A 20,176-nucleotide genomic window follows, 5' to 3' on the forward strand; every position below is an offset into this window, starting at 1 on the left:
GGGTTAATGGACTAGGTTTTTTGGCCAGTTTCGATCGGTGGGCTTGCTATTCGGCCGGTTAGACCGGTAACCGGTTAGCAAGACCGGTTTTTAAAACTATGGTAGTAGTTGACAGACTTACCAAGTGTGCACACTTTTGTGCATTATCTCATCCATTTAAAGCGAGTATAGTTTCTACTGCATTTATGGAAACAATTCAAAAGCTACATGGAAACCCAAAGATTATTGTAAGCAACAGAGATCCCATTTTCACTGGAAATTGTTGGACATAATTATTTTCTTGTCTTGATACTCAGTTAGCTCATAGCTCATCTTATCATCCTCAATTTGATGGGCAAACTGAGATAGTAAACAAATGTTTGGAAGGATATCTTCGTTGCTTTGTATCTGATAAACAGACAGAATGGGTCAAATGGTTGCCTCTGGCTGAATGGTGGTACAACACTTCCTTCCATACTGCAACAAAAATGACCCCATTTATGGCACTTTATGGATATCATCCACCATCCATCACATCATATTTAAGAGAAAATTCTAAGGTTCAAGCAGTGGAAGATCACATTGAGCATCAACAACAAGTTCTCCAACTCTTAAAGGATAACCTCACCTTGGCGCAGAATAGAATGAAACAACAGGAAAATCAACATCGCAACGAAAGAAGTTTTGATGTAGGTGATTGGGTATTCCTACGGCTACAACCATATAAACAAATGTCCCTCAAGCAAGCTAAGAAGGATAATAAATTATCACCAAAGTATTATGGTCCGTACAAGGTGTTGCAAAAGATAGGTACTATGGCATACAAATTGGAGCTTCCTGCAGCTTCCCGAGTGCACCCAGTTTTCCATGTTTCATGCTTAAAGAAGGTTATAGGTGACAAGATTCTAGTTCAAACAATATTGCCAGAACTTGATGAGGAAGGAAAAATCATATTGGAACCTGAAGCAGTCAAAGAAACAAGAACTCGATAGCTACAAAATCGATCAATTTCAGAGTATCTCATCAAGTGGAAGAACTTACCCGTTGAAGATTCCATATGGGAGGATGAGAATTTTATATATAAGCACCCAAAACTACTCAAGCGTTGAGGACAACACTTTTTTGAAGGAGAGGGGCATGTTAGGGCCCTATAATACTAGTGATTCCCCCATTACTATTGTCATTGTATCCCTTATTGTTATTGTTGTGCCCCTATTGTCCCCATATTGTTATTATTGTGCCCCATAGAATTCCACTATTGTTATTTTTGTGCCTTTATATTATTATTGTTAGGTCGGCTTGGTTATATTGTGACCCCTTAGACTCCTGTATATAGAAATGAGGTTTTGTCATTTGAACCATCCAAGAATTGTTCATTTGTGTAATGTAAAAGAGGTTTCCCCCTTGAAGAGGCTTATTTCTAAGGCGTTCATCTATCTTTTCTATCTTTTTGTGAGCTGGTATCATAACAGTTCTAGGGTCCAGAGGATGTCTCCCGCTATAGAGGGAGGGCTTATATTATCATTGTAGCCCTTACAAATGGCTATAGGCATTTTCGATCCACTTGGGGACCCATGAGGATGTACTTGTGCCCCCACACCCAATTGGGAGCACCACGGGTTCTTGCTTGGAAAACAAGGGGCCAACCCCTTGTCCGCTATGTTGGGAGTCCAATTCTTCATCATGGCGCCCTTTGGACTTCATTAGGCCTCCTCAAAAGCCCAACGACTCACTTTATTCATCATTCGACTCTCTTGAGAGGCTTCTTATTATGTTATTGAACTATTTGGTGGGATTGTCACCAAAAACATTGTTATTATGCACATTATTTCATTTTAGGGGCTCAATTAGGCCAATTTAGCTAAATCGAATTCATTAGAGAGTGTATAAATAAAAGTGAGATGACTCATTTTCATCATCATCACTTGGATTGGGTTATTTTCTCTTGTGAAATTTTCGCTATTGCTTTTGGAGGACGATTTTGGATGTTATGGATGAATTTTGATGTTTGGATATCTCTCTCTTGTCTTGGAGCTTCATTATTAGCATAATTTGATGATTGTATATATTCTTTTATACATGTAAGTATCCTTTTAATGCTTATTCTTGTCATTTACTTTTGTCACATGAATGTTGTTGGGATTTCCGCTATATAAGTCTGAAATTTACTACTGCTCTATATGAAATTTTGAGATTTTTTTATTCTTTATAGCGTTGCATCATGTCATGGGCCATGTAAGAATGGGTGAATGCTCCTAGAAATAATTTATGTTAAATACATCTTGATAAGTCATAATTTATTACAAACCAAAGTATAAAGTCATTGTAGTAGCTGCCCTCGTGCTTTAAATGCCATGCGAAGTTGTTGAAGGCCTCCTTGATTGGGTGAATTCTTCCCAAACCATAAATTATCCTTAACTCCATCTCTCCCAAATGACAAGGCACTAATTCTCTATTGGTGATCATTTTCAACACTTATTCTTTTCACCTCCCTCTTTTTCTAGGCCTAGCCTACATAGGTCACATAGGGCATCAATTATCTCACAATCTAGCCATCCAAACACTTCAATTTTTTGGTCCACAACTGCACTGAGGTTTTCTCTAGAGGCCCTCCAAATTTGAAGCAAATCCGACACTGGGATCTCGAGATATAGCAAGCCCTAGCTCAAGGACCATTTCTTGCCCTAGTTTTCCTTTGGTCAGTGTCATTATTATCATTGAATTCAAACTTCAAAGAAAATTTGTCCTTTGATCGTCTTCTCCCTAATTAGGTCAAGTCCCTCATTGGGTGATCAATTCCATACCCTTGACCTAATTTTGGGTCTGCTTGGTCTCGTGTGGTCCCACTTCTTATCAAAGCTAATCTTCAAAGACCATTTAGAAACCAAGTTTCCACAAGTATTTTGAGGTTTAGGAGTCTTCTTTGCAAGTCATACCTTCAAACCCTAGTCCCCAAAATCCTCCAAGCCCTTCTTAGAGAGCCTTTCACCTTGCTTACCAAGCAAGCAAGCCACGTATTTGAGCCTCTCTTATGAATAGGCTTTTGAGATCACTTTTTCATTATAGTGTTCTTTATTATACCGGGTCTCCTCCCATCGGTGAAAGTTCGTAAAGAGCAAGGAGCTTTAATTGAGGTGACAATGGGTTATCGTTCCATTATTGCCCCTTGACCTAGTAGTTGCTCTATAGGATCCCCTCCTAGGACCCCTACTAGTTTGAGTGGTGATAGTGCCCACATTCCTGATAACCATAACATTGGACTTTTGACATATTCTTCTTCTTTTTATGAGAACCAGATTTCCCAAAATTTCCTTTTCTCTTAGCCATGGCAACAAATGCTTGAACTTGTTCACCTGGTCCCACATCGCTCTTTTCTTTCAACCTAGTTTCTTCAATTTTACACAATGACCAAAGTTCACTGAATGGGGTGGCTTCCTTCTTTCCAAAGATGCTAGATGTGAAGTTGCCCCATTCCTTTGGAAGTGCATTGAGCACTATGGTGGTCATTTCTTTATCGGACATTATTTCTCCCAACTCTTGTAGTTGGTCTCTTATTTATGATACCTTCATAAAATATGGGGCTATTCCATCTTCCTTTGAGATCTTCATTTTGTACAACTCGTTCCTTAAAGATATCACTTCTCCTGCAGTACTTATAGAGAACGATTCTATTAACTTATCATATATTTCTTTTGATGTCTCTGACTTTGATACATAAGGTATGAGGGGATCCTTCATGGATTCAATAAGAATCCTTTGAGCCCTTACTTCCCCTTTCATATGCTTTGCTAAATCTTGAGCTTCTTCCTTTGGAGGTTTAGTAATTGATCCCTTAACATGTTCAACAACTTCATTTTGATGACCCAACCAATTTGTTGGTTTCCTTGCAAAATGAAGTCATTTTGATAGTAGATTCAGTCATAAATATAGAGGTACTTACTTGTCAAGTGAAGATGCTCTTTGATGACAATATTTTCAACTTGACGCTTTCTTGATTTTGATGATGAGGTTGATAATAGAAGATGTATTCTTGATGAAGATGTCTTTAATAACCTCAATGATGTCATGTTAGTAAATGTTAGTAAAATCACAAGGGGCGAATAGACCATTCATGATGTCATGCTCACTTGACTTTGAAAGAGCAAATAAATACTAGAGAGAGACCACTGTCCATGATTAGCAAGAAGTCTACGAGAAGAAGGCTTCAAGCAGAAATCCTTGCAGAAAATGAAATAAGTGGAGTCGCCACTTGAACAAAGAATATAACTCTAAGATCCAACATGCAAAAACCCAAAAGTTAGTCATATTCCAGGTACAAGAGGACTTGTCCCTGGCAATGGCGCCAAGAATGTTGTTGCCTCCTTGTACACACACCTAAGTTAGTGAGAAAAAACCCTTAACCCCACAAGGTGTGGCTTGGTGGCAAAACCAAGAGATGTGGTTGTCACCTATTCCCAACCCTCTCCGTTTACGCTCTCTCCTAGTTAGAGCTAAGGGGGGTGGTCCCTAATGGAAAGTTAATAAAGGAAAAGTGAATATCTAGGAGACTAACGTTAGAGGGAGATGCTTATAAAAAATAAGTTGACTCCAAGATGTTAACAAGTATATAATATATGAGCATTATTCAATGATGTATTCAATGTATAGACCAGTGCCTCAAATAAAATGACAATTGCTTGCTCAAAAATGAAAATCAAGATACAATGATAGACAATCTTGCAAAATCAAATGTTAGACCAAGATGAACACATAAACATCAATTGCAACTTTAAAGGAGATAGTAATTGAAAGTAAATGCTCAAATGACAAGATAATGACATCAATTACTCAAGAGCAAAATGACCATAAAAACAACAAATATATGAAATAACTTGAAATAGAGTTACACCAATGAAGGATATTCCAAGTACAAGAAAGCTAATTGTTGTAAAAGTAAAAGATCAAAATACTTGCACTATAAAGCAAATACTTCTTGAGAAAATGATGATATTTGCAAATATGACTTAAATAAATTCAACATAACATATATAGGAGTGTTGTATTGCAAGTAAAGTGAAATTGTGATGTAGAGATGGCTCTTGGTTTATTTTATTAGCTGTATTTTAAAGCAAAGTTTCAATTGTACTCCGGTTCCAGACCTCATCCTCGCTTGGAAATTTGGATCTCACAATGAGGAGTCAATAGGGGTGGAGGGTCCCTAAAGTCTATACAACCAACTTAAATTGGAGTTTAATTTTAGAGATGCCAATTAGCAATAAAACGTGCCTAAGTGAGATGTATGTAAGTTACTTGCTCTCCAAATTTGAAATCTTGATAGCAATGCTTCCATAAATGAGGAAATACCCAACGGAAAATTGCACCAATGACTTCAAAGTAAAAAAAATGGTAGCTTAATGTGAGAAAGTGAATTAAAGTGATACAAGTAAGTTGCTTGAAAAATAAATTGCTTCAATGACAATATAATACTGCAAGGAAATATCAACAATACTTAAAATAACAATGTAGCAAAAGTTGAAAAAAATGAAGCATGTACTCAAGTAGTCATGAAACAATTTACCAAGCTTAATGAAAATGAATTAATAAACTAAAGCAAAGCTTGCCATGAATGTAAAGTGCTCGCATGTAAAGAAAGATTTGCTCAAAATAAAGCGTTAACTTCTAGCTCAAAGAAACAATGAAATGAAGGATGAAAAGCTCAAAAGATGTAGCAAACTTAATTTAGTAAATGAAATGGAGTGTTGAGGTTGTATTAATTCCCAAAATTTACCATGTGTGAATGAGTATTAGCAAATGGAAAGTGCATGCAAGAGAAACTAAATTGTGAAAGTTAAGAATGCAAATCAATCCACCCACAAGAGTCCTCCTTCTAAATGAGGTGGTGGAATACCATGGGATGAATCCCAAGCTCCTTCAAGCCCAAGAAGATTATTTTATTAGAGGTATTACAATGAGGAGAAGGCCTTAAAAGGTTGTCCAAAGATGGAGAAACTTTTCCAAATCAGAACTATAGGAGCTAGATTCTCCTTGTACAATGTGAAAATTTGGCAACCAAAGTAGCTAATGAGACCTCCTAGAAATCTCAAAATTACAAGGGGAAATCAGCCTTAAGAGGCCCATGGCCTAGCTTTATGTACAACTCTCAAATGAACTCGGCCTAACAGAAAATGAGGGACTCCAAATGCTCATGGCTTCCGTGGGAAATGATTCAATCTTGCACCAATGGGTCCTGCAAATACTTGTTATGAGTTTGTAGAAAATGTCCCTCAAAAATCTGCTCCAAATAAGTTATCAAATCCTCCAAATATGGGCTGGAAAAACCAAGTCAAATATTAATGGAGAACTAGTTGAGAAAATGTGATATATATATACAAGATCTAATCTATAAGAGCCAAGCTAAAGAGTATGAGTAAACTCTCATCTTTGCTTGACTATTATCAAGCTCTTGAAATAGCAAATAAAAAAACTTGGAGCACAATATTTAATAAAAGTGATTTAAATTTAAAAGTATTTGGCTTGGTACATGCTATGTTGCGAAACCCTTGAAAAACCACTTTGTAAGATAAGGCTATGAAAACTCAAAGAACAAATGAGAGCTCCTTTGAGAATGTATCAAGAGTGGATTGGTCTCTACAAAAACTTCCCCTCGCACTTGATCCTTTGATCCCAACAAGATGTTCCCTCTACAAAACTTCAATCAAGAATTAGTTCTATATAGATTTAAAATAAACAATGATAAGAAACTCTAACGATTAATTTGAAGCCAACTAGAGCATTCTATACCTAGAGCATACTTCTAAATCAAATGTCAATGCAAGAGAGCTCTACATTAACAAATCTACAAGAGCATATGGAAAAAAATTAAATAAAAGCATGAGCAAAAGAATTATACCAATGATCAACAATTCATCACACTCCAAAAGGAGGAACACCTCATTATGAAACCCCAAAGTCTTTATTGATATTTCTGAAAGTGTACAAGGCAACAACATTTCCGCAAGCACAATAACTAGTAACAATCCTTACGCAGTGAGAGCCCATAGCTCTATTACATAGAAGCTTGGGAGCCAATCCCAAGGCAAATGGTGACAATCCCAAGACAAATAGGTGATAATCTTAATGCTCCTTCATGCAAATTCGAATTTCCCAATTGACAACTTGATTTCTTCCTTAGAGGACTGTTGTCGCACAGATTGACACGACAACGCTCAGACCGGGGGCTGTCACCCTGATCCCTGATCTCTCCGTTTAAGCCTGTCTCCCGCGGCTAAGGGGGGTAGACCCTATGAGGTGATGAAGACCCACTGTCGACCAGTTGGGTTGGGAGACACGAAGAAACAAGCACTAGATTGATTTTGCTGAATTAATAGACCAGTGCCTTGTGGGTTTGATGTTTAAACGATTGTTTACTAGATGTTGCAGAGATGTAAACCATGTATAGCAATCATTTATCATCAAATAACTTGAATGATGCAAGATATCCAGTAAATTCACAATGCTTTAACGATGATCTAGCAATTTAAAACTTCGAAAGATAAAGCTTGATACACAACCACGTAATTTTAAATGCTAACCAGATATTACATTTCATGATCATTCGAGAATAAACATTAATCCCACATCAAAATTTTAGCCTCAGCAGGAAAAAATAAAACGTGATAAGTCCCCGAGCTAAGACTGCATCTGACAAAAGTTTCCAAATTTTTATTTTTATTTTATTTTATTTATTTATTTATTTTTTTCAGACAAAAATTTAAAACAAAAATTAAAACTAAATGAAACTAAAAAAATCTAAATCTACACTAAAATTTTAGTTCTAAAAAATTAACCAAAACCCTAACTAAAGGGACTTTTTATATTTTTAAATTATTTTTATGATTTTAATTTTTTTTTTTTTTTTTTTTTAGCTTTAAAATGAAAATGAAACTTTACATCTAAAAATGAATTAAACCAAAAAAAAGAATTTTTTTTTTTTTATTATTTATTATTTTCTATTTTATATTTTTTATGATTTTTTATTAATAAAATCTTAAAAGTTGAAACGATTTAAAAAAAATAAAACTAAAACTTAATAGATAAAATTTAAACTATTTAACTAAAAGATTAATTCCTAAATTAAAATCTAATGTTAATGTCTATTCTAAATTAAAAAAAAAAAAGAATGAAATTTAAATAAACACAAACGATTTTAATGAATTACGAATAACACTAAAAAAAAAAAAATAGAAATCTACGCTAAACCCTAAACTTACCATACGCTTCAATACTTGATGTAAAAAAAAAAAAACTCGCCTCGGCCACTCGGAGATCCCTGACTGAAAACGAAAACGCGGGCGGAGGCTTACCTGGTTCCGCGCGGAATGATTTTAAGGCGAATCAACCAGCATCCCATGCAGATTTCAACTGAGTTTTCAGTGATGCAGAACCACGAAATCTTCAACAACGGCAGTCACAGTTAGGTTTGCAGGTGATTCAACGGGTAGAGGCAGCAGAATGTTGGCCACGTACTTCGATTTAAATTTGATATATGAAGAGATCGCCCCAGAATAACTCAGCATATGCGCTACAGCCTCAGACAGGACTGCGTGATGGCTTACAGAATGCAGAGAATCGCTGCACGTCGATAATCCAGCCACCACATGCCTTGAATCGCAATTTCTTCTTCTATCTCGTCTTGTATATGTGTTCTGAGACCAAAAACGACTGTACAACCTCCTAAGATGTATAAAAATGACTAGTAAAATAAAACAAAATCGTGATCTCTTATGGCTTTTGCAGGTGACGGTGGGAGAACAACGATAAATGATCCGGTTGCAAATGAAAAACGCGTGAAGCAGATAAGGAGCGGACAGATGCAGGCAGAAGGGGGACGTGGGTAGCTTAGGAAGTTGCTAGATGAGGTAAAGGGAACTGCAAATCCGAAGATGGCTGCGTGAAGAGAAATGGCCAGCGTAAGGAGGGCCGAGGTGATCCGTGAAGTTGAGGCAAATTTGATGAGAGATTAGGAGAATGCGTGTGGCTGAGGAAAAATACGCAGGTATAAAAAAGCTGATTGAGGACAGGGATGGAAACTTGGATGGAAGAACGCTTCGTGATTGCGGATCTGAAAACAACTGATATCTGAAACCCTTGGATAGCTGAGACAGAGATCCTGCAAGAAAATAAATTTTCCACCAGATTTTATCTCAGACCTGCAACCTGCAATGAAAAAATCACCCAAAAAATGATATATGCATAAAACAAAATTAAAACCCTAGATCGGCTAGAAAAAACTTACAGTATTTACAAACTGAAAGCTCTTAGGAAGCCAGATTTATCAATAATAGCAGTAATATTATCAGAATTTAATTTAAATGTAAAATGCTTCAGAAAACCCTGCATGCATTCATAAAAAAAATATTTCGAATGATAAGCCCGGGATCAAGAACTGGCTGGGCTCTTTCAGAAAACACAACCCGGGAGTTGGCTGGTTCAGCGGAGAACTTCCCCTAACGCCTGGTAATCTGAAAAAAGGATTTCCTGCACAGCTTAAAATCAACCATCAACATAGAAGGAGAAAACAATAGTGAAACCCCGATCAAATGGAGATACCTGCCAATATATTTCAGAATCTAAACTATCATTCAAACCTCAAAGATCAGACAAGATACCTGTGCCTAGATCAATCTTCATTAAGCTATCATTAATGGCTGAAAATAAAATTATGCAGAAAAAATAGAACAATTTTACAGCATTTTCAGAAGAGTAACACCAGCAAGATTTTTAACCCCAAAGTCTTCTTTATTGCACAAAAAATGAACTACAAGAGAGCTTCTTCAGCACAAGACTCACAGATCTTATGTCTCAAATGACCCCCTAGGACCCTATTTAAAGGAAAAAAATCCCAACGGCTAGTTCGAGTGATCCATGTTGAAATGATCTCGACCGTCGATGAGAATCAAGATATCTCTTAATCTCATCTGTCGAATTAGTTAATTCATTAAAAAATGAAATTTTGCATTTATTTACTCAAAAATATTATTATTTTATTATTTTTAGGGTTTTTGCTTTATTTTATAATTTTTCTTTAATTTTTTATTTTATTTTATTACTTTTTTTTTAATTTTTAATTTTTTAATTTTTTTAATTAAATGGATCCTCGAACTTAGCCTTTGGAAAAAACACCTAGGACCTAGGACTTAAGACTTAAAACTTATGAGGGGATTAAAACATTTTCTAACCCTCAAGACACTTTACATCATGACTTTTACAACTTTACATCTTAAGGGGAAAAACCCATTTGGCATAGACCCTCATAAACCACCCAGTTCTGCGACATAACTATAATCTAGCCGATTAACACACTAGGATTCTCCTAAGATTCTAATGACAAAATCCATTCCGGCTTTGGGGTTAGGTTGAAGGAAAACTCTGCCGATCATGGATCGGTGAGACGAAAAACCTTCCGGAACGTAGATTATCACTTAGAAAATTAGGTTCGCCTAGGCAATTTACATATATGACTCATATCTGCTAAGATTATTTACAATTTATACATGTAGACTGTGTTTACAACATAAATTGATCAAGCTGTTGATGACTGCAGAATGGCACGGACACTTCAATCAAGCGCTACCCTTTTATCAAAGAAAAGGGGGTGTACTGCTATGGGTAGTTGACCGGTAGTGGTCAACATCTGGCTCCATTTGGGGACACGTTGCTGCACTGTAGGAATGTGAGAATCCAGAATCTGCACCCATGCAACACACAACAAGACATAAGTAGCGTCCATCCAAAAATCAACATATAACATTAAGCACAAGAAAGATATAAGCTCTTCATTTATTAGCTATCTAGAAAAGTAAATCTATTCCTAAAACAGAAATGAAAATGCGGAAAAAACAAGGAGTAGGGTTAGGAATACAATACAAAGGATGCCCCATGGCATCAGAGATGTGTTCAATATAGTGTATACTAAGCATTTGCCTGCTTTCAGGCAAATCTATCGGCTGCTTGTCGGATGTGCCATGTCCAATTCTACATATGGTAGGACTTTTTTCTATCCGAAAATCAAGCTGCTCGCGGCCTTCAGATGTATCAAATCTTCTTCTCATTTTCTTTCTCTTGCGCTTTTTCTTTGTGGCAGGTTGTATCACTGATGACATGGAACTTTTTGTTTCAAAGATATCAGACGAAGTATGTAAGATATGCGTGACATGTCTTTCTTTATCCTGCATTTGTTCTTTATCATTTTTAATTTTATCTGGATCACCTTCAATTAACCACCTTTCAATCGAACCAATGACCTCCTCATAATAAGATGGAACTTGTTGCAACAAATGAGAAGGCTCCTGATCTGTTGATGTCCCCTGGTTTCTCTCATCCCTTGACCATTGTTGAAACTTTTGAACCTGTATTTTAATGGCATTTATCTGACTAGAGTGTTCAACCTTTATAGCACTGATTTGCCTGACATGGTCTTCTTCCATATCTTTTATTACTTTATCGTTCTTTTCCTTTACGTTCATCAAGAAATACTGCATAGAGTTTATTTCTTCTTTATGATTTGCTTGCATGGTAGCTAACTGATTATTATGATTGAACGTCATGATAGTCATTTCTTCATCCATAGTTAATAACTTGGTTTGCATAGAATTAATTTTCCTATCATGATCAGCTTTCATGGTCGTCATATTTTCCTTTAAGCCTGACATCTTGCTTTGCATGAATCTAATTTCTGTGTCATGATTAATCTTCATGGCTTCAATTTCCTTACTATGTTGATTTTGCATGATCTCCATCTCCCTATTACGCTTTTCCAGGTGAGTGCATAAAGTTCTCACATCATTGGCGTAATTAGTTTGATTTATCTCCATATTTCTTACCAGTAGCAATAGATCTTGTATAATTTGCTTATGATCTTCCTTTTCATTGTCAACACTACTATGATCTGCAATGGTACAAGTGGATGGCACATTCTGATATGAAGAATGGTCTTGAAATCTTTCTTCGACAGCTGAACCTTTTATAAGATTACTTTCATTTTGTTGCACAAGGCGAGCTATCTGGATCACCATATCTATCTTTAAAAGCATTGACAATATCTTGCAAAGAAATGAAGGAATCTTCAGGAAAACTATTAAACCAGTTCAAAGCATCACCCTTTAAAGAATGGACAAATAGACGCATCTTGAAATCTTCATGATTATATTGAGGAAGTCTACAATATATGATCATTACACAAGTAAACCTGTTTAAATGCTGTCTAACAGCGACCGAATCACCACCTGAGAACTTAAATAATTTAGAAATGGCCTCTTTCGGAAAATCATGGAGATTATCAGTAAAATGACATGGTTTAAATGAATAATCCATGATGAATAATAAGGGATCAAATGGATGATAGAAAGATATTTCTGCTCAAGAGAATTAAGAGATGAAAGAAGTGGAGTCGCCACTTGAACAATGAATCTAATTCTAGGATCCAAAAAATCAACCAACAAGCAGATATGAGGAAGACTTATTTCCTGGGAAAAAATAAAAGAAATGGAATGGAGTCGCCACCCAAACAAGAAATGAATCGAAGAGAAGTTGTTGATATGACGAAAGATAAGGTGATGAAAAGATCAAAACACGCCAAAGAATGTTGGCCGTTTGACAGGCTAATGAATGGCGTAAAAGATGAGATGACGTCGAAAAATGTTGAATCTGCCAACTCAAACGCGAGATGAGAAAGAACGATGAGAATGATGAAAAATGAGAAGATGAATATCGTTAAAACACCAGAAACAGAAAAACTCTGTCCCCGACAGCGACGCCAAAAAATGTTGTCGCACAGATTGACACGACAACGCTCAGACCGGGGGCTGTCACCTTGATCCCCGATCTCTCCGTTTAAGCCTGTCTCCCGCGGCTAAGGGGGGTAGACCCTATGAGGTGATGAAGACCCACTGTCGACCAGTTGGGTTGGGAGACACGAAGAAACAAGCACTAGATTGATTTTGCTGAATTAATAGACCAATGCCTTGTGGGTTTAATGTTTAAACGATTGTTTACTAGATGTTGCAGAGATGTAAACCATGTATAGCAATCATTTATCATCAAATAACTTGAACAATGCAAGATATCCAGTAAATTCACAATGCTTTAACGATGATCTAGCAATTTAAAACTTCGAAAGATAAAGCTTGATACACAACCACGTAATTTTAAATGCTAACCAGATATTACATTTCATGATCATTCGAGCATAAACATTAATCCCACATCAAAATTTTAGCCTCAGCAGGAAAAAGTAAAACGTGATAAGTCCCCGAGCTAAGACTGCATCTGGCAATAGTTTCCAAAATTTTTATTTTTATTTTTTGTTTTTTTTTAGACAAAAATTTAAAACAAAAATTAAAACTAAATGAAAGTAAAAAAATCTAAATCTACACTAAAATTTTAGTTCTAAAAAATTAACCAAAACCCTGACTAAAGGGACTTTTTATATTTTTAAATTATTTTTATGATTTTAAAATTTAAATTTTTTTATGTTTTTTATTTTAGCTTTTAAATGAAAATGAAACTTTACATCTAAAAATGAATTAAACCAAAAAAAAGATTTTTTTTTATTTTTATTTTCTATTTCATATTTTTTTATGATTTTTTATTAATAAAATCTTAAAAGTTGAAACGATTTAAAAAAAATAAAACTAAAACTTAATAGATAAAATTTAAACTATTTAACTAAAAAATTAATTCCTAAATTAAAATCTAATGTTAACGTCTATTCTAAATCTAAAAAAAAAAAGAATGAAATTTAAATAAACACAAACGATTTTAATGAATTACGAATAACACTAAAAAAAAAAAAATAGAAATCTACGCTAAACCCTAAACTTACCATACGCTTCAATACTTGACGTAAAAAAAAAAAAACTCGCCTCGGCCACTCGGAGATCCCTAACTGAAAACGAAAACGCGGGCGGAGGCTTACCTGGTTCCGCGCAGAATGATTTTAAGGTGAATCAACCAGCATCCCACGCAGATTTCAACTGAGTTTTCAGTGATGCAGAACCACGAAATCTTCAGCAACGGCAGTCACAGTTAGGTTTGCAGGTGATTCAACGGGTAGAGGCAGCAGAATGTTGGCCACGTACTTCGATTTAAATTTGATATATGAAGAGATCGCCCCAGAATAACTCAGCATATGCGCTACAGCCTCAGACAGGACTGCGTGATGGCTTACAGAACGCAGAGAATCGCTGCACGTCGATAATCCAGCCACCACATGCCTTGAATCGCAATTTCTTCTTCTATCTCGTCTTGTATATGTGTTCTGAGACCAAAAACTACTGTACAACCTCCTAAGATGTATAAAAATGACTAGTAAAATAAAACAAAATCGTGATCTCTTATGGCTTTTGCAGGTGACGGTGGGAGAACAACGATAAATGATCCGGTTGCAAATGAAAAACGCGTGAAGCAGATAAGGAGCGGACAGATGCAGGCAGAAGGGGGACGTGGGTAGCTTAGGAAGTTGCTAGATGAGGTAAAGGGAACTGCAAATCCGAAGATGGCTGCGTGAAGAGAAATGGCCAGCGTAAGGAGGGCCGAGGTGATCCGTGAAGTTGAGGCAAATTTGATGAGAGATTAGGAGAATGCGTGTGGCTGAGGAAAAATACGCAGGTATAAAAAAGCTGATTGAGGACAGGGATGGAAACTTGGATGGAAGAATGCTTCGTGATTGCGGATCTGAAAACAACTGATATCTGAAACCCTTGGATAGCTGAGACAGAGATCCTGCAAGAAAATAAATTTTCCACCAGATTTTATCTCAGACCTGCAACCTGCAATGAAAAAATCACCCAAAAAATGATATATGCATAAAACAAAATTAAAACCCTAGATCGGCTAGAAAAAACTTACAGTATTTACAAACTGAAAGCTCTTAGGAAGCCAGATTTATCAATAATAGCAGTAATATTATCAGAATTTAATTTAAATGTAAAATGCTTCAGAAAACCCTGCATGCATTCATAAAAAAAATATTTCGAATGATAAGCCCGGGATCAAGAACTGGCTGGGCTCTTTCAGAAAACACAACCCGGGAGTTGGCTGGTTCAGCCGAGAACTTCCCCTAACGCCTGGTAATCTGAAAAAATGATTTCCTGCACAGCTTAAAATCAACCATCAACATAGAAGGAGAAAACAATAGTGAAACCCCGATCAAATGGAGATACCTGCCAATATATTTCAGAATCTAAACTATCATTCAAACCTCAAAGATCAGACAAGATACCTGTGCCTAGATCAATCTTCATTAAGCTATCATTAATGGCTGAAAATAAAATTATGCAGAAAAAATAGAACAATCTTACAGCATTTTCAGAAGAGTAACACCAGCAAGATTTTTAACCCCAAAGTCTTCTTTATTGCACAAAAAATGAACTACAAGAGAGCTTCTTCAGCACAAGACTCACAGATCTTATGATCTCAAATGACCCCCTAGGACCCTATTTAAAGGAAAAAAATCCCAACGGCTAGTTCGAGTGATCCATGTTGAAATGATCTCGACCGTCGATGAGAATCAAGATATCTCTTAATCTCATCTGTCGAATTAGTTAATTCATTAAAAAATGAAATTTTGCATTTATTTACTCAAAAATATTACTATTTTATTATTTTTAGGGTTTTTGCTTTATTTTATAATTTTTCTTTAATTTTTTATTATTTTTTATTTTATTTTATTACTTTTTTTTTAATTTTTAATTATTTAATTTTTTTAATTAAATGGATCCTCGAACTTAGCCTTTGGAAAAAACACCTAGGACCTAGGACTTAAGACTTAAAACTTATGAGGGGATTAAAACATTTTCTAACCCTCAAGACACTTTACATCATGACTTTTACAACTTTACATCTTAAGGGGAAAAACCCATTTGACATAGACCTTCATAAACCACTCAGTTCTGCGACATAACTATAATCTAGCAGATTAACACACTAGGATTCTCCTAAGATTCTAATGACAAAATCCATTCCGGCTTTGGGGTTAGGCTGAAGGAAAACTCTGCCGATCATGGATCGGTGAGACGAAAAACCTTCCGGAACATAGATTATCACTTAGAAAATTAGGTCCACCTAGGCAATTTACATACATGACTCATATCTGCTAAGATTATTTACAATTTATACATGCAGACTATGTTTACAACATAAATTGATCAAGCTGTTGATGACTGCAGAATGGCACGAACACATCAATCAAGCGCTACCCTTTTATCAAAGAAAAGTGGGTGTACTGCTATGGGTAGTTGACCGGTAGTGGTCAACAAGGCCCACACAATCCTAGATGAGGGAGCTCGAATTAGATGAGAAGACATGTTGGAGAGTGAAGTGGAGTGGTAGGAGACCACTCTCCATCTCGCTCAAGTAAACTCTAATCCAATCTCAAGTCAACTCATGATATCTCCTTGAAGCTTGAGTTACTTTCCTCAAATTGTGGATCTTGTCACTGGAACTCGTTGTCTTCTCCACAAAAAAATTCGATTTGCTTGATTTATGGCTTATGTGGAGTCCACATCACTTGGTAACTCAACTTTGACCTTTAGATGAATTTCCACCTCATTTCCACTTCATTTGAGCATGTGTGGATATTTGTTTTTCTCTATTTTTTTAATTGTTGGGCTAATTTATTGCCACATTTTCTACAAAACTTAAGAAATGTCGGTTTTGAGCGTCTAGAAATTATTTTTTATCTCGCAAAATGTGTCATAGTAGAAATTTGAGGGTGAGGTGTAATTTTGACCATACATATCCCATACAACTTCTCTAGGCATCACTTATTACATTTTACATTCAGAATTTATTCAAATTTCCACCCTGTGGGAAATTTAAAAAATTAAAAAATTGACCTCTAGACTTAATCAAATTCCACGAAATTTTACGAGTGGTCTAATACGGTAATATACAATGACTCTAGACACAAGGACTCACCCAAGACCTCCTCATCAAGCCGCAAGCCAACCTTGGGGTTATGCTTGGAGGAAAAAACTCAACTAATTATTAAGTCCTTGAAAATATCTAATACTTAACCAAGTAAAAAAACCTCCCTGAATAAACTCATTTGATGACAACGTCCCAATTTACCTAGGCCTGTTACATGACTCAACTCATCACTATACATCATCCCTGTAGGGCTTGCGGAATCTGAGTACAACATAGAAAAAGATGAGAAAAAGTTAGAGTTAAAAAACTATGATGATATTTGAACTTTGATGGTACATGATCCCTCTGACATTTGCTCGGGCATGGAGTCAATAAATCTTCAAGTACATTTCAGTGGTCAACAAAATTTAGATGGTTGATGCTTGAATAATTAATCATTGATATACAGTGGGATCATGGATGCCATATCTATCTTGATTTATGTAAAAATATGCATGTTTTCATGTCTTCTACAACTAATTTGGTATTTGGGACATTTTTTTTTTAATATATATCTATATATATATATATATATATATATAGTAGACGCTTCTGAGACGCTTCACTTCCTAGATTTCTGGGAAATGATGCTTCCGTGTCCCAGCTTCCAAAAAACATCCCCGCTTCATGCAACGTTAGTAGAACATCAAAATGGAGTATGTCAATACCAAAGAGCAAATTGCTGATTTTTTTACAAAATGCCTACCTCGAGAAGCATTTGAACATTTTTGTGAAAATATGGGGATCATTTCTCTTGCATCCCATTAGAGCATCCCTTTGCCATTGATGTCAAAGGGGGAGAATATGACAAGGGGAGAAGCATATGAAGAGATTTTTGCCATCAATAACAAAGGGGGAGATTTTTGGAGAAATTAATTGTTATTGATGTCAAAGGAACTTCAGCTAAGGATGAAATTGTCATAGGCTCATAGAAGACTTCAAGCCCTTTCCAACGAGCATTTACTTGCCCCCTAACTCCTCTTCGTTGGAGAGAAAATGAATTTAGAAGTTGAAGACCCATATTTTGTCAAGCCTACATGAGTCAGCCTACATGAAGTCAAGTTGGCTCCTCTCCAATGGACGTGTCTCTTTAAATCATGGTCAAACAAGTATAAATAGAAGTTTTGGTTTCTCCATTTCATCCATCAACTCGATCAAGGATACAAGGAAGATTTCTGATAAGAAGTGAGAAGGTGTAGAAGTTCACAAATCATGAACTAAGTAGCAGTTCAAGAAGGCAAAACGAGGAATCAAGGAGTTTTCTTTTGGGTGATATTTTTTGTAGCAGTTGTTATATTTCTCTGTGGTTTGTTTTCGGAGCAGTCTATATATTTTTCTGAGCCAGACTTAAGCTCTTCTATGGTTCGACCAGACCTCAGACTTCGGCCCTTCTGTGCTTGGCCTTGACGCTAATACAAGAATTCATATTTTGGCCCCCTTTGGAGACCTGCGGCAAGGTAGACACACCACAACTTTTGGCCCTGTAAAAGACCCTGTAATAGGGCACATACCTTGGCCTATTCATGGGAAGACTTTCGGCCCCTTTGAAAGGAGACTGTGGGAAAATTTCAAGACTTGTGACCAGGTTTCATCCATGCGAAATGTTTGTAGTAGACCTATGCAATTTTGATCTAAGTGCAGAACTGTGACAGCTACATTTTTGGTCCTGTGGAAGCTTGCTACAAGATAGTTTTCAGACCTGTGTTTTGTTACCGTATTTTGGATTCTGGAACAGGTTGAACATTGGAAAGGATTCATTTGTAGCAGATTCGAAGCAATTCACCAAAGATCTGAAACCTTGTTGGAGCAACTTTGTTGAAGGATCATTGACGATCAGTTGGAGCACTGTTGAAACTTGTTAAAGACATCTTTGGTGTAGCTTTGTTGAAGAATTATTGAAGATGAGTTGGATCGTTTTTGAAGCCAATTGAAGACATTTCTAGAGCAACTATTTTGAAGCATTATTGAAGGCAATCATGAAGCATTTGTTGTAGGCATTTTGGAACACTTTTGAAGTATTTCTTGTAAAATTTGATTTGACCAAGTTGGAGCTTGGAGTTGAAAGGATTGGAGTCCTAATGTTTGTCCAAGTTGGAGCTTGGAAGTTGTTGAGAGGATTGGAGTCCTCAGTTTGACCAAGTAGGAGCTTCGATCTGTTCAAGGTTGGAGCCTGATTTGTTGTACAAGAGGATTGGAGTCGTCACTATTTTGATCAATAAAATTATTTTTGTTTTATCTCGTGTTTGGTCTATTTTGTGATAAAAACCTTAAATGGTATAAAATAAAAATTGAAAGAAATATTGATACCATGGGTTGTTTTCCTCTTTTAATAAAGTGACTTATAAATTATAATATTCTTTTTCTTAATCACTTTTTAATTAACTAATTTTCTGATATTTCATTATTACTTTTTAATCTATAGCCTATGGGAATGGCTAAGCCACTGAGTTAGTCTCTGTTCCCAATCCCAAGGGAAATTACATGGAGGGACTCATTGAGCAGTCAAATTTTGTTTGGGTCTGGGATTCAGAAAGGTAATATCTAACGGTGATTCTAAACTTACTGATTTTTGAAGAACAGCAACAAAGACCTGTCATGTGAACTTGATGGTCAGCAGTATGGATTGAAGGAGCCATTAGCAAACCTGAATGAAGTTAGCTTGGAGCATGTTAAGAGATTTTCAAACTACGTGTCAGGACTTCCAGCAAATATATTTGCTAGAGAAGAATCAAGGAATCAGAAGATACTTTTTCTTATGGGTTCATAGGAGATTTTGAGTGACAGAACAATGCTGACGCAAAACTATGTAATGGTCCCAAATTTCCATGTCACCTCTTTATATGAAATTTAGGTGGTTCTGTAATATCAGGCAGATCTGAACTCACTGAACTATTAGAGACGAAAAACTAAAAGAAAACAGATTATTTATCAATGCACGTTATTTGTTGTGGCAAGCTTGTAAATTTATGAAGAGTATTACTGTCCGTTTCATTTGATTTAAAACTGTTTTCCATGTGCGTAAGTATTAGTTATAGCTTTTAGAAATATGAATGACTTGCTTTTCTTTAGCAATGGTATGTACTTTCTGTCAAATCCACATGACTCTGTCTAGCAGGGTCTGCTTACATAGTATATTGGAAGAATGGGAGCTTATTAGGAAATCATTTACAAGATTGTGTGATGCCAAATTTGACTACAGTCCAAGTCCCTTAGTGGAAATATATATCTAGATTCTCCAAATTCGAAACGT

General features: G+C 36.0%; 1 protein-coding gene across 1 annotated transcript in view; it reads left to right on the forward strand.

Moving 5' to 3' along the window:
• The window catches only part of LOC149205033 (uncharacterized), a 98,978-nt gene extending 79,124 nt beyond the window's left edge, over positions 1-19,854 (forward strand). Inside the window, exon 2 of the mRNA XM_089393406.1 lies at positions 19,507-19,854. Within this exon, the coding sequence (XP_089249532.1) occupies positions 19,507-19,693 (187 nt within the window). The 3' untranslated portion in view covers positions 19,694-19,854. The remainder of the gene's footprint in view (positions 1-19,506) is intronic.
• The last annotated feature ends 322 nt before the right edge of the window (positions 19,855-20,176 follow it).

Source organism: Pinus tabuliformis, chromosome 1_2, assembly GCF_031772625.1.
Source record: "Pinus tabuliformis cultivar Carrire ecotype Pingquan chromosome 1_2, CPIR1, whole genome shotgun sequence".
Classification (NCBI taxonomy): domain Eukaryota; kingdom Viridiplantae; phylum Streptophyta; class Pinopsida; order Pinales; family Pinaceae; genus Pinus; species Pinus tabuliformis.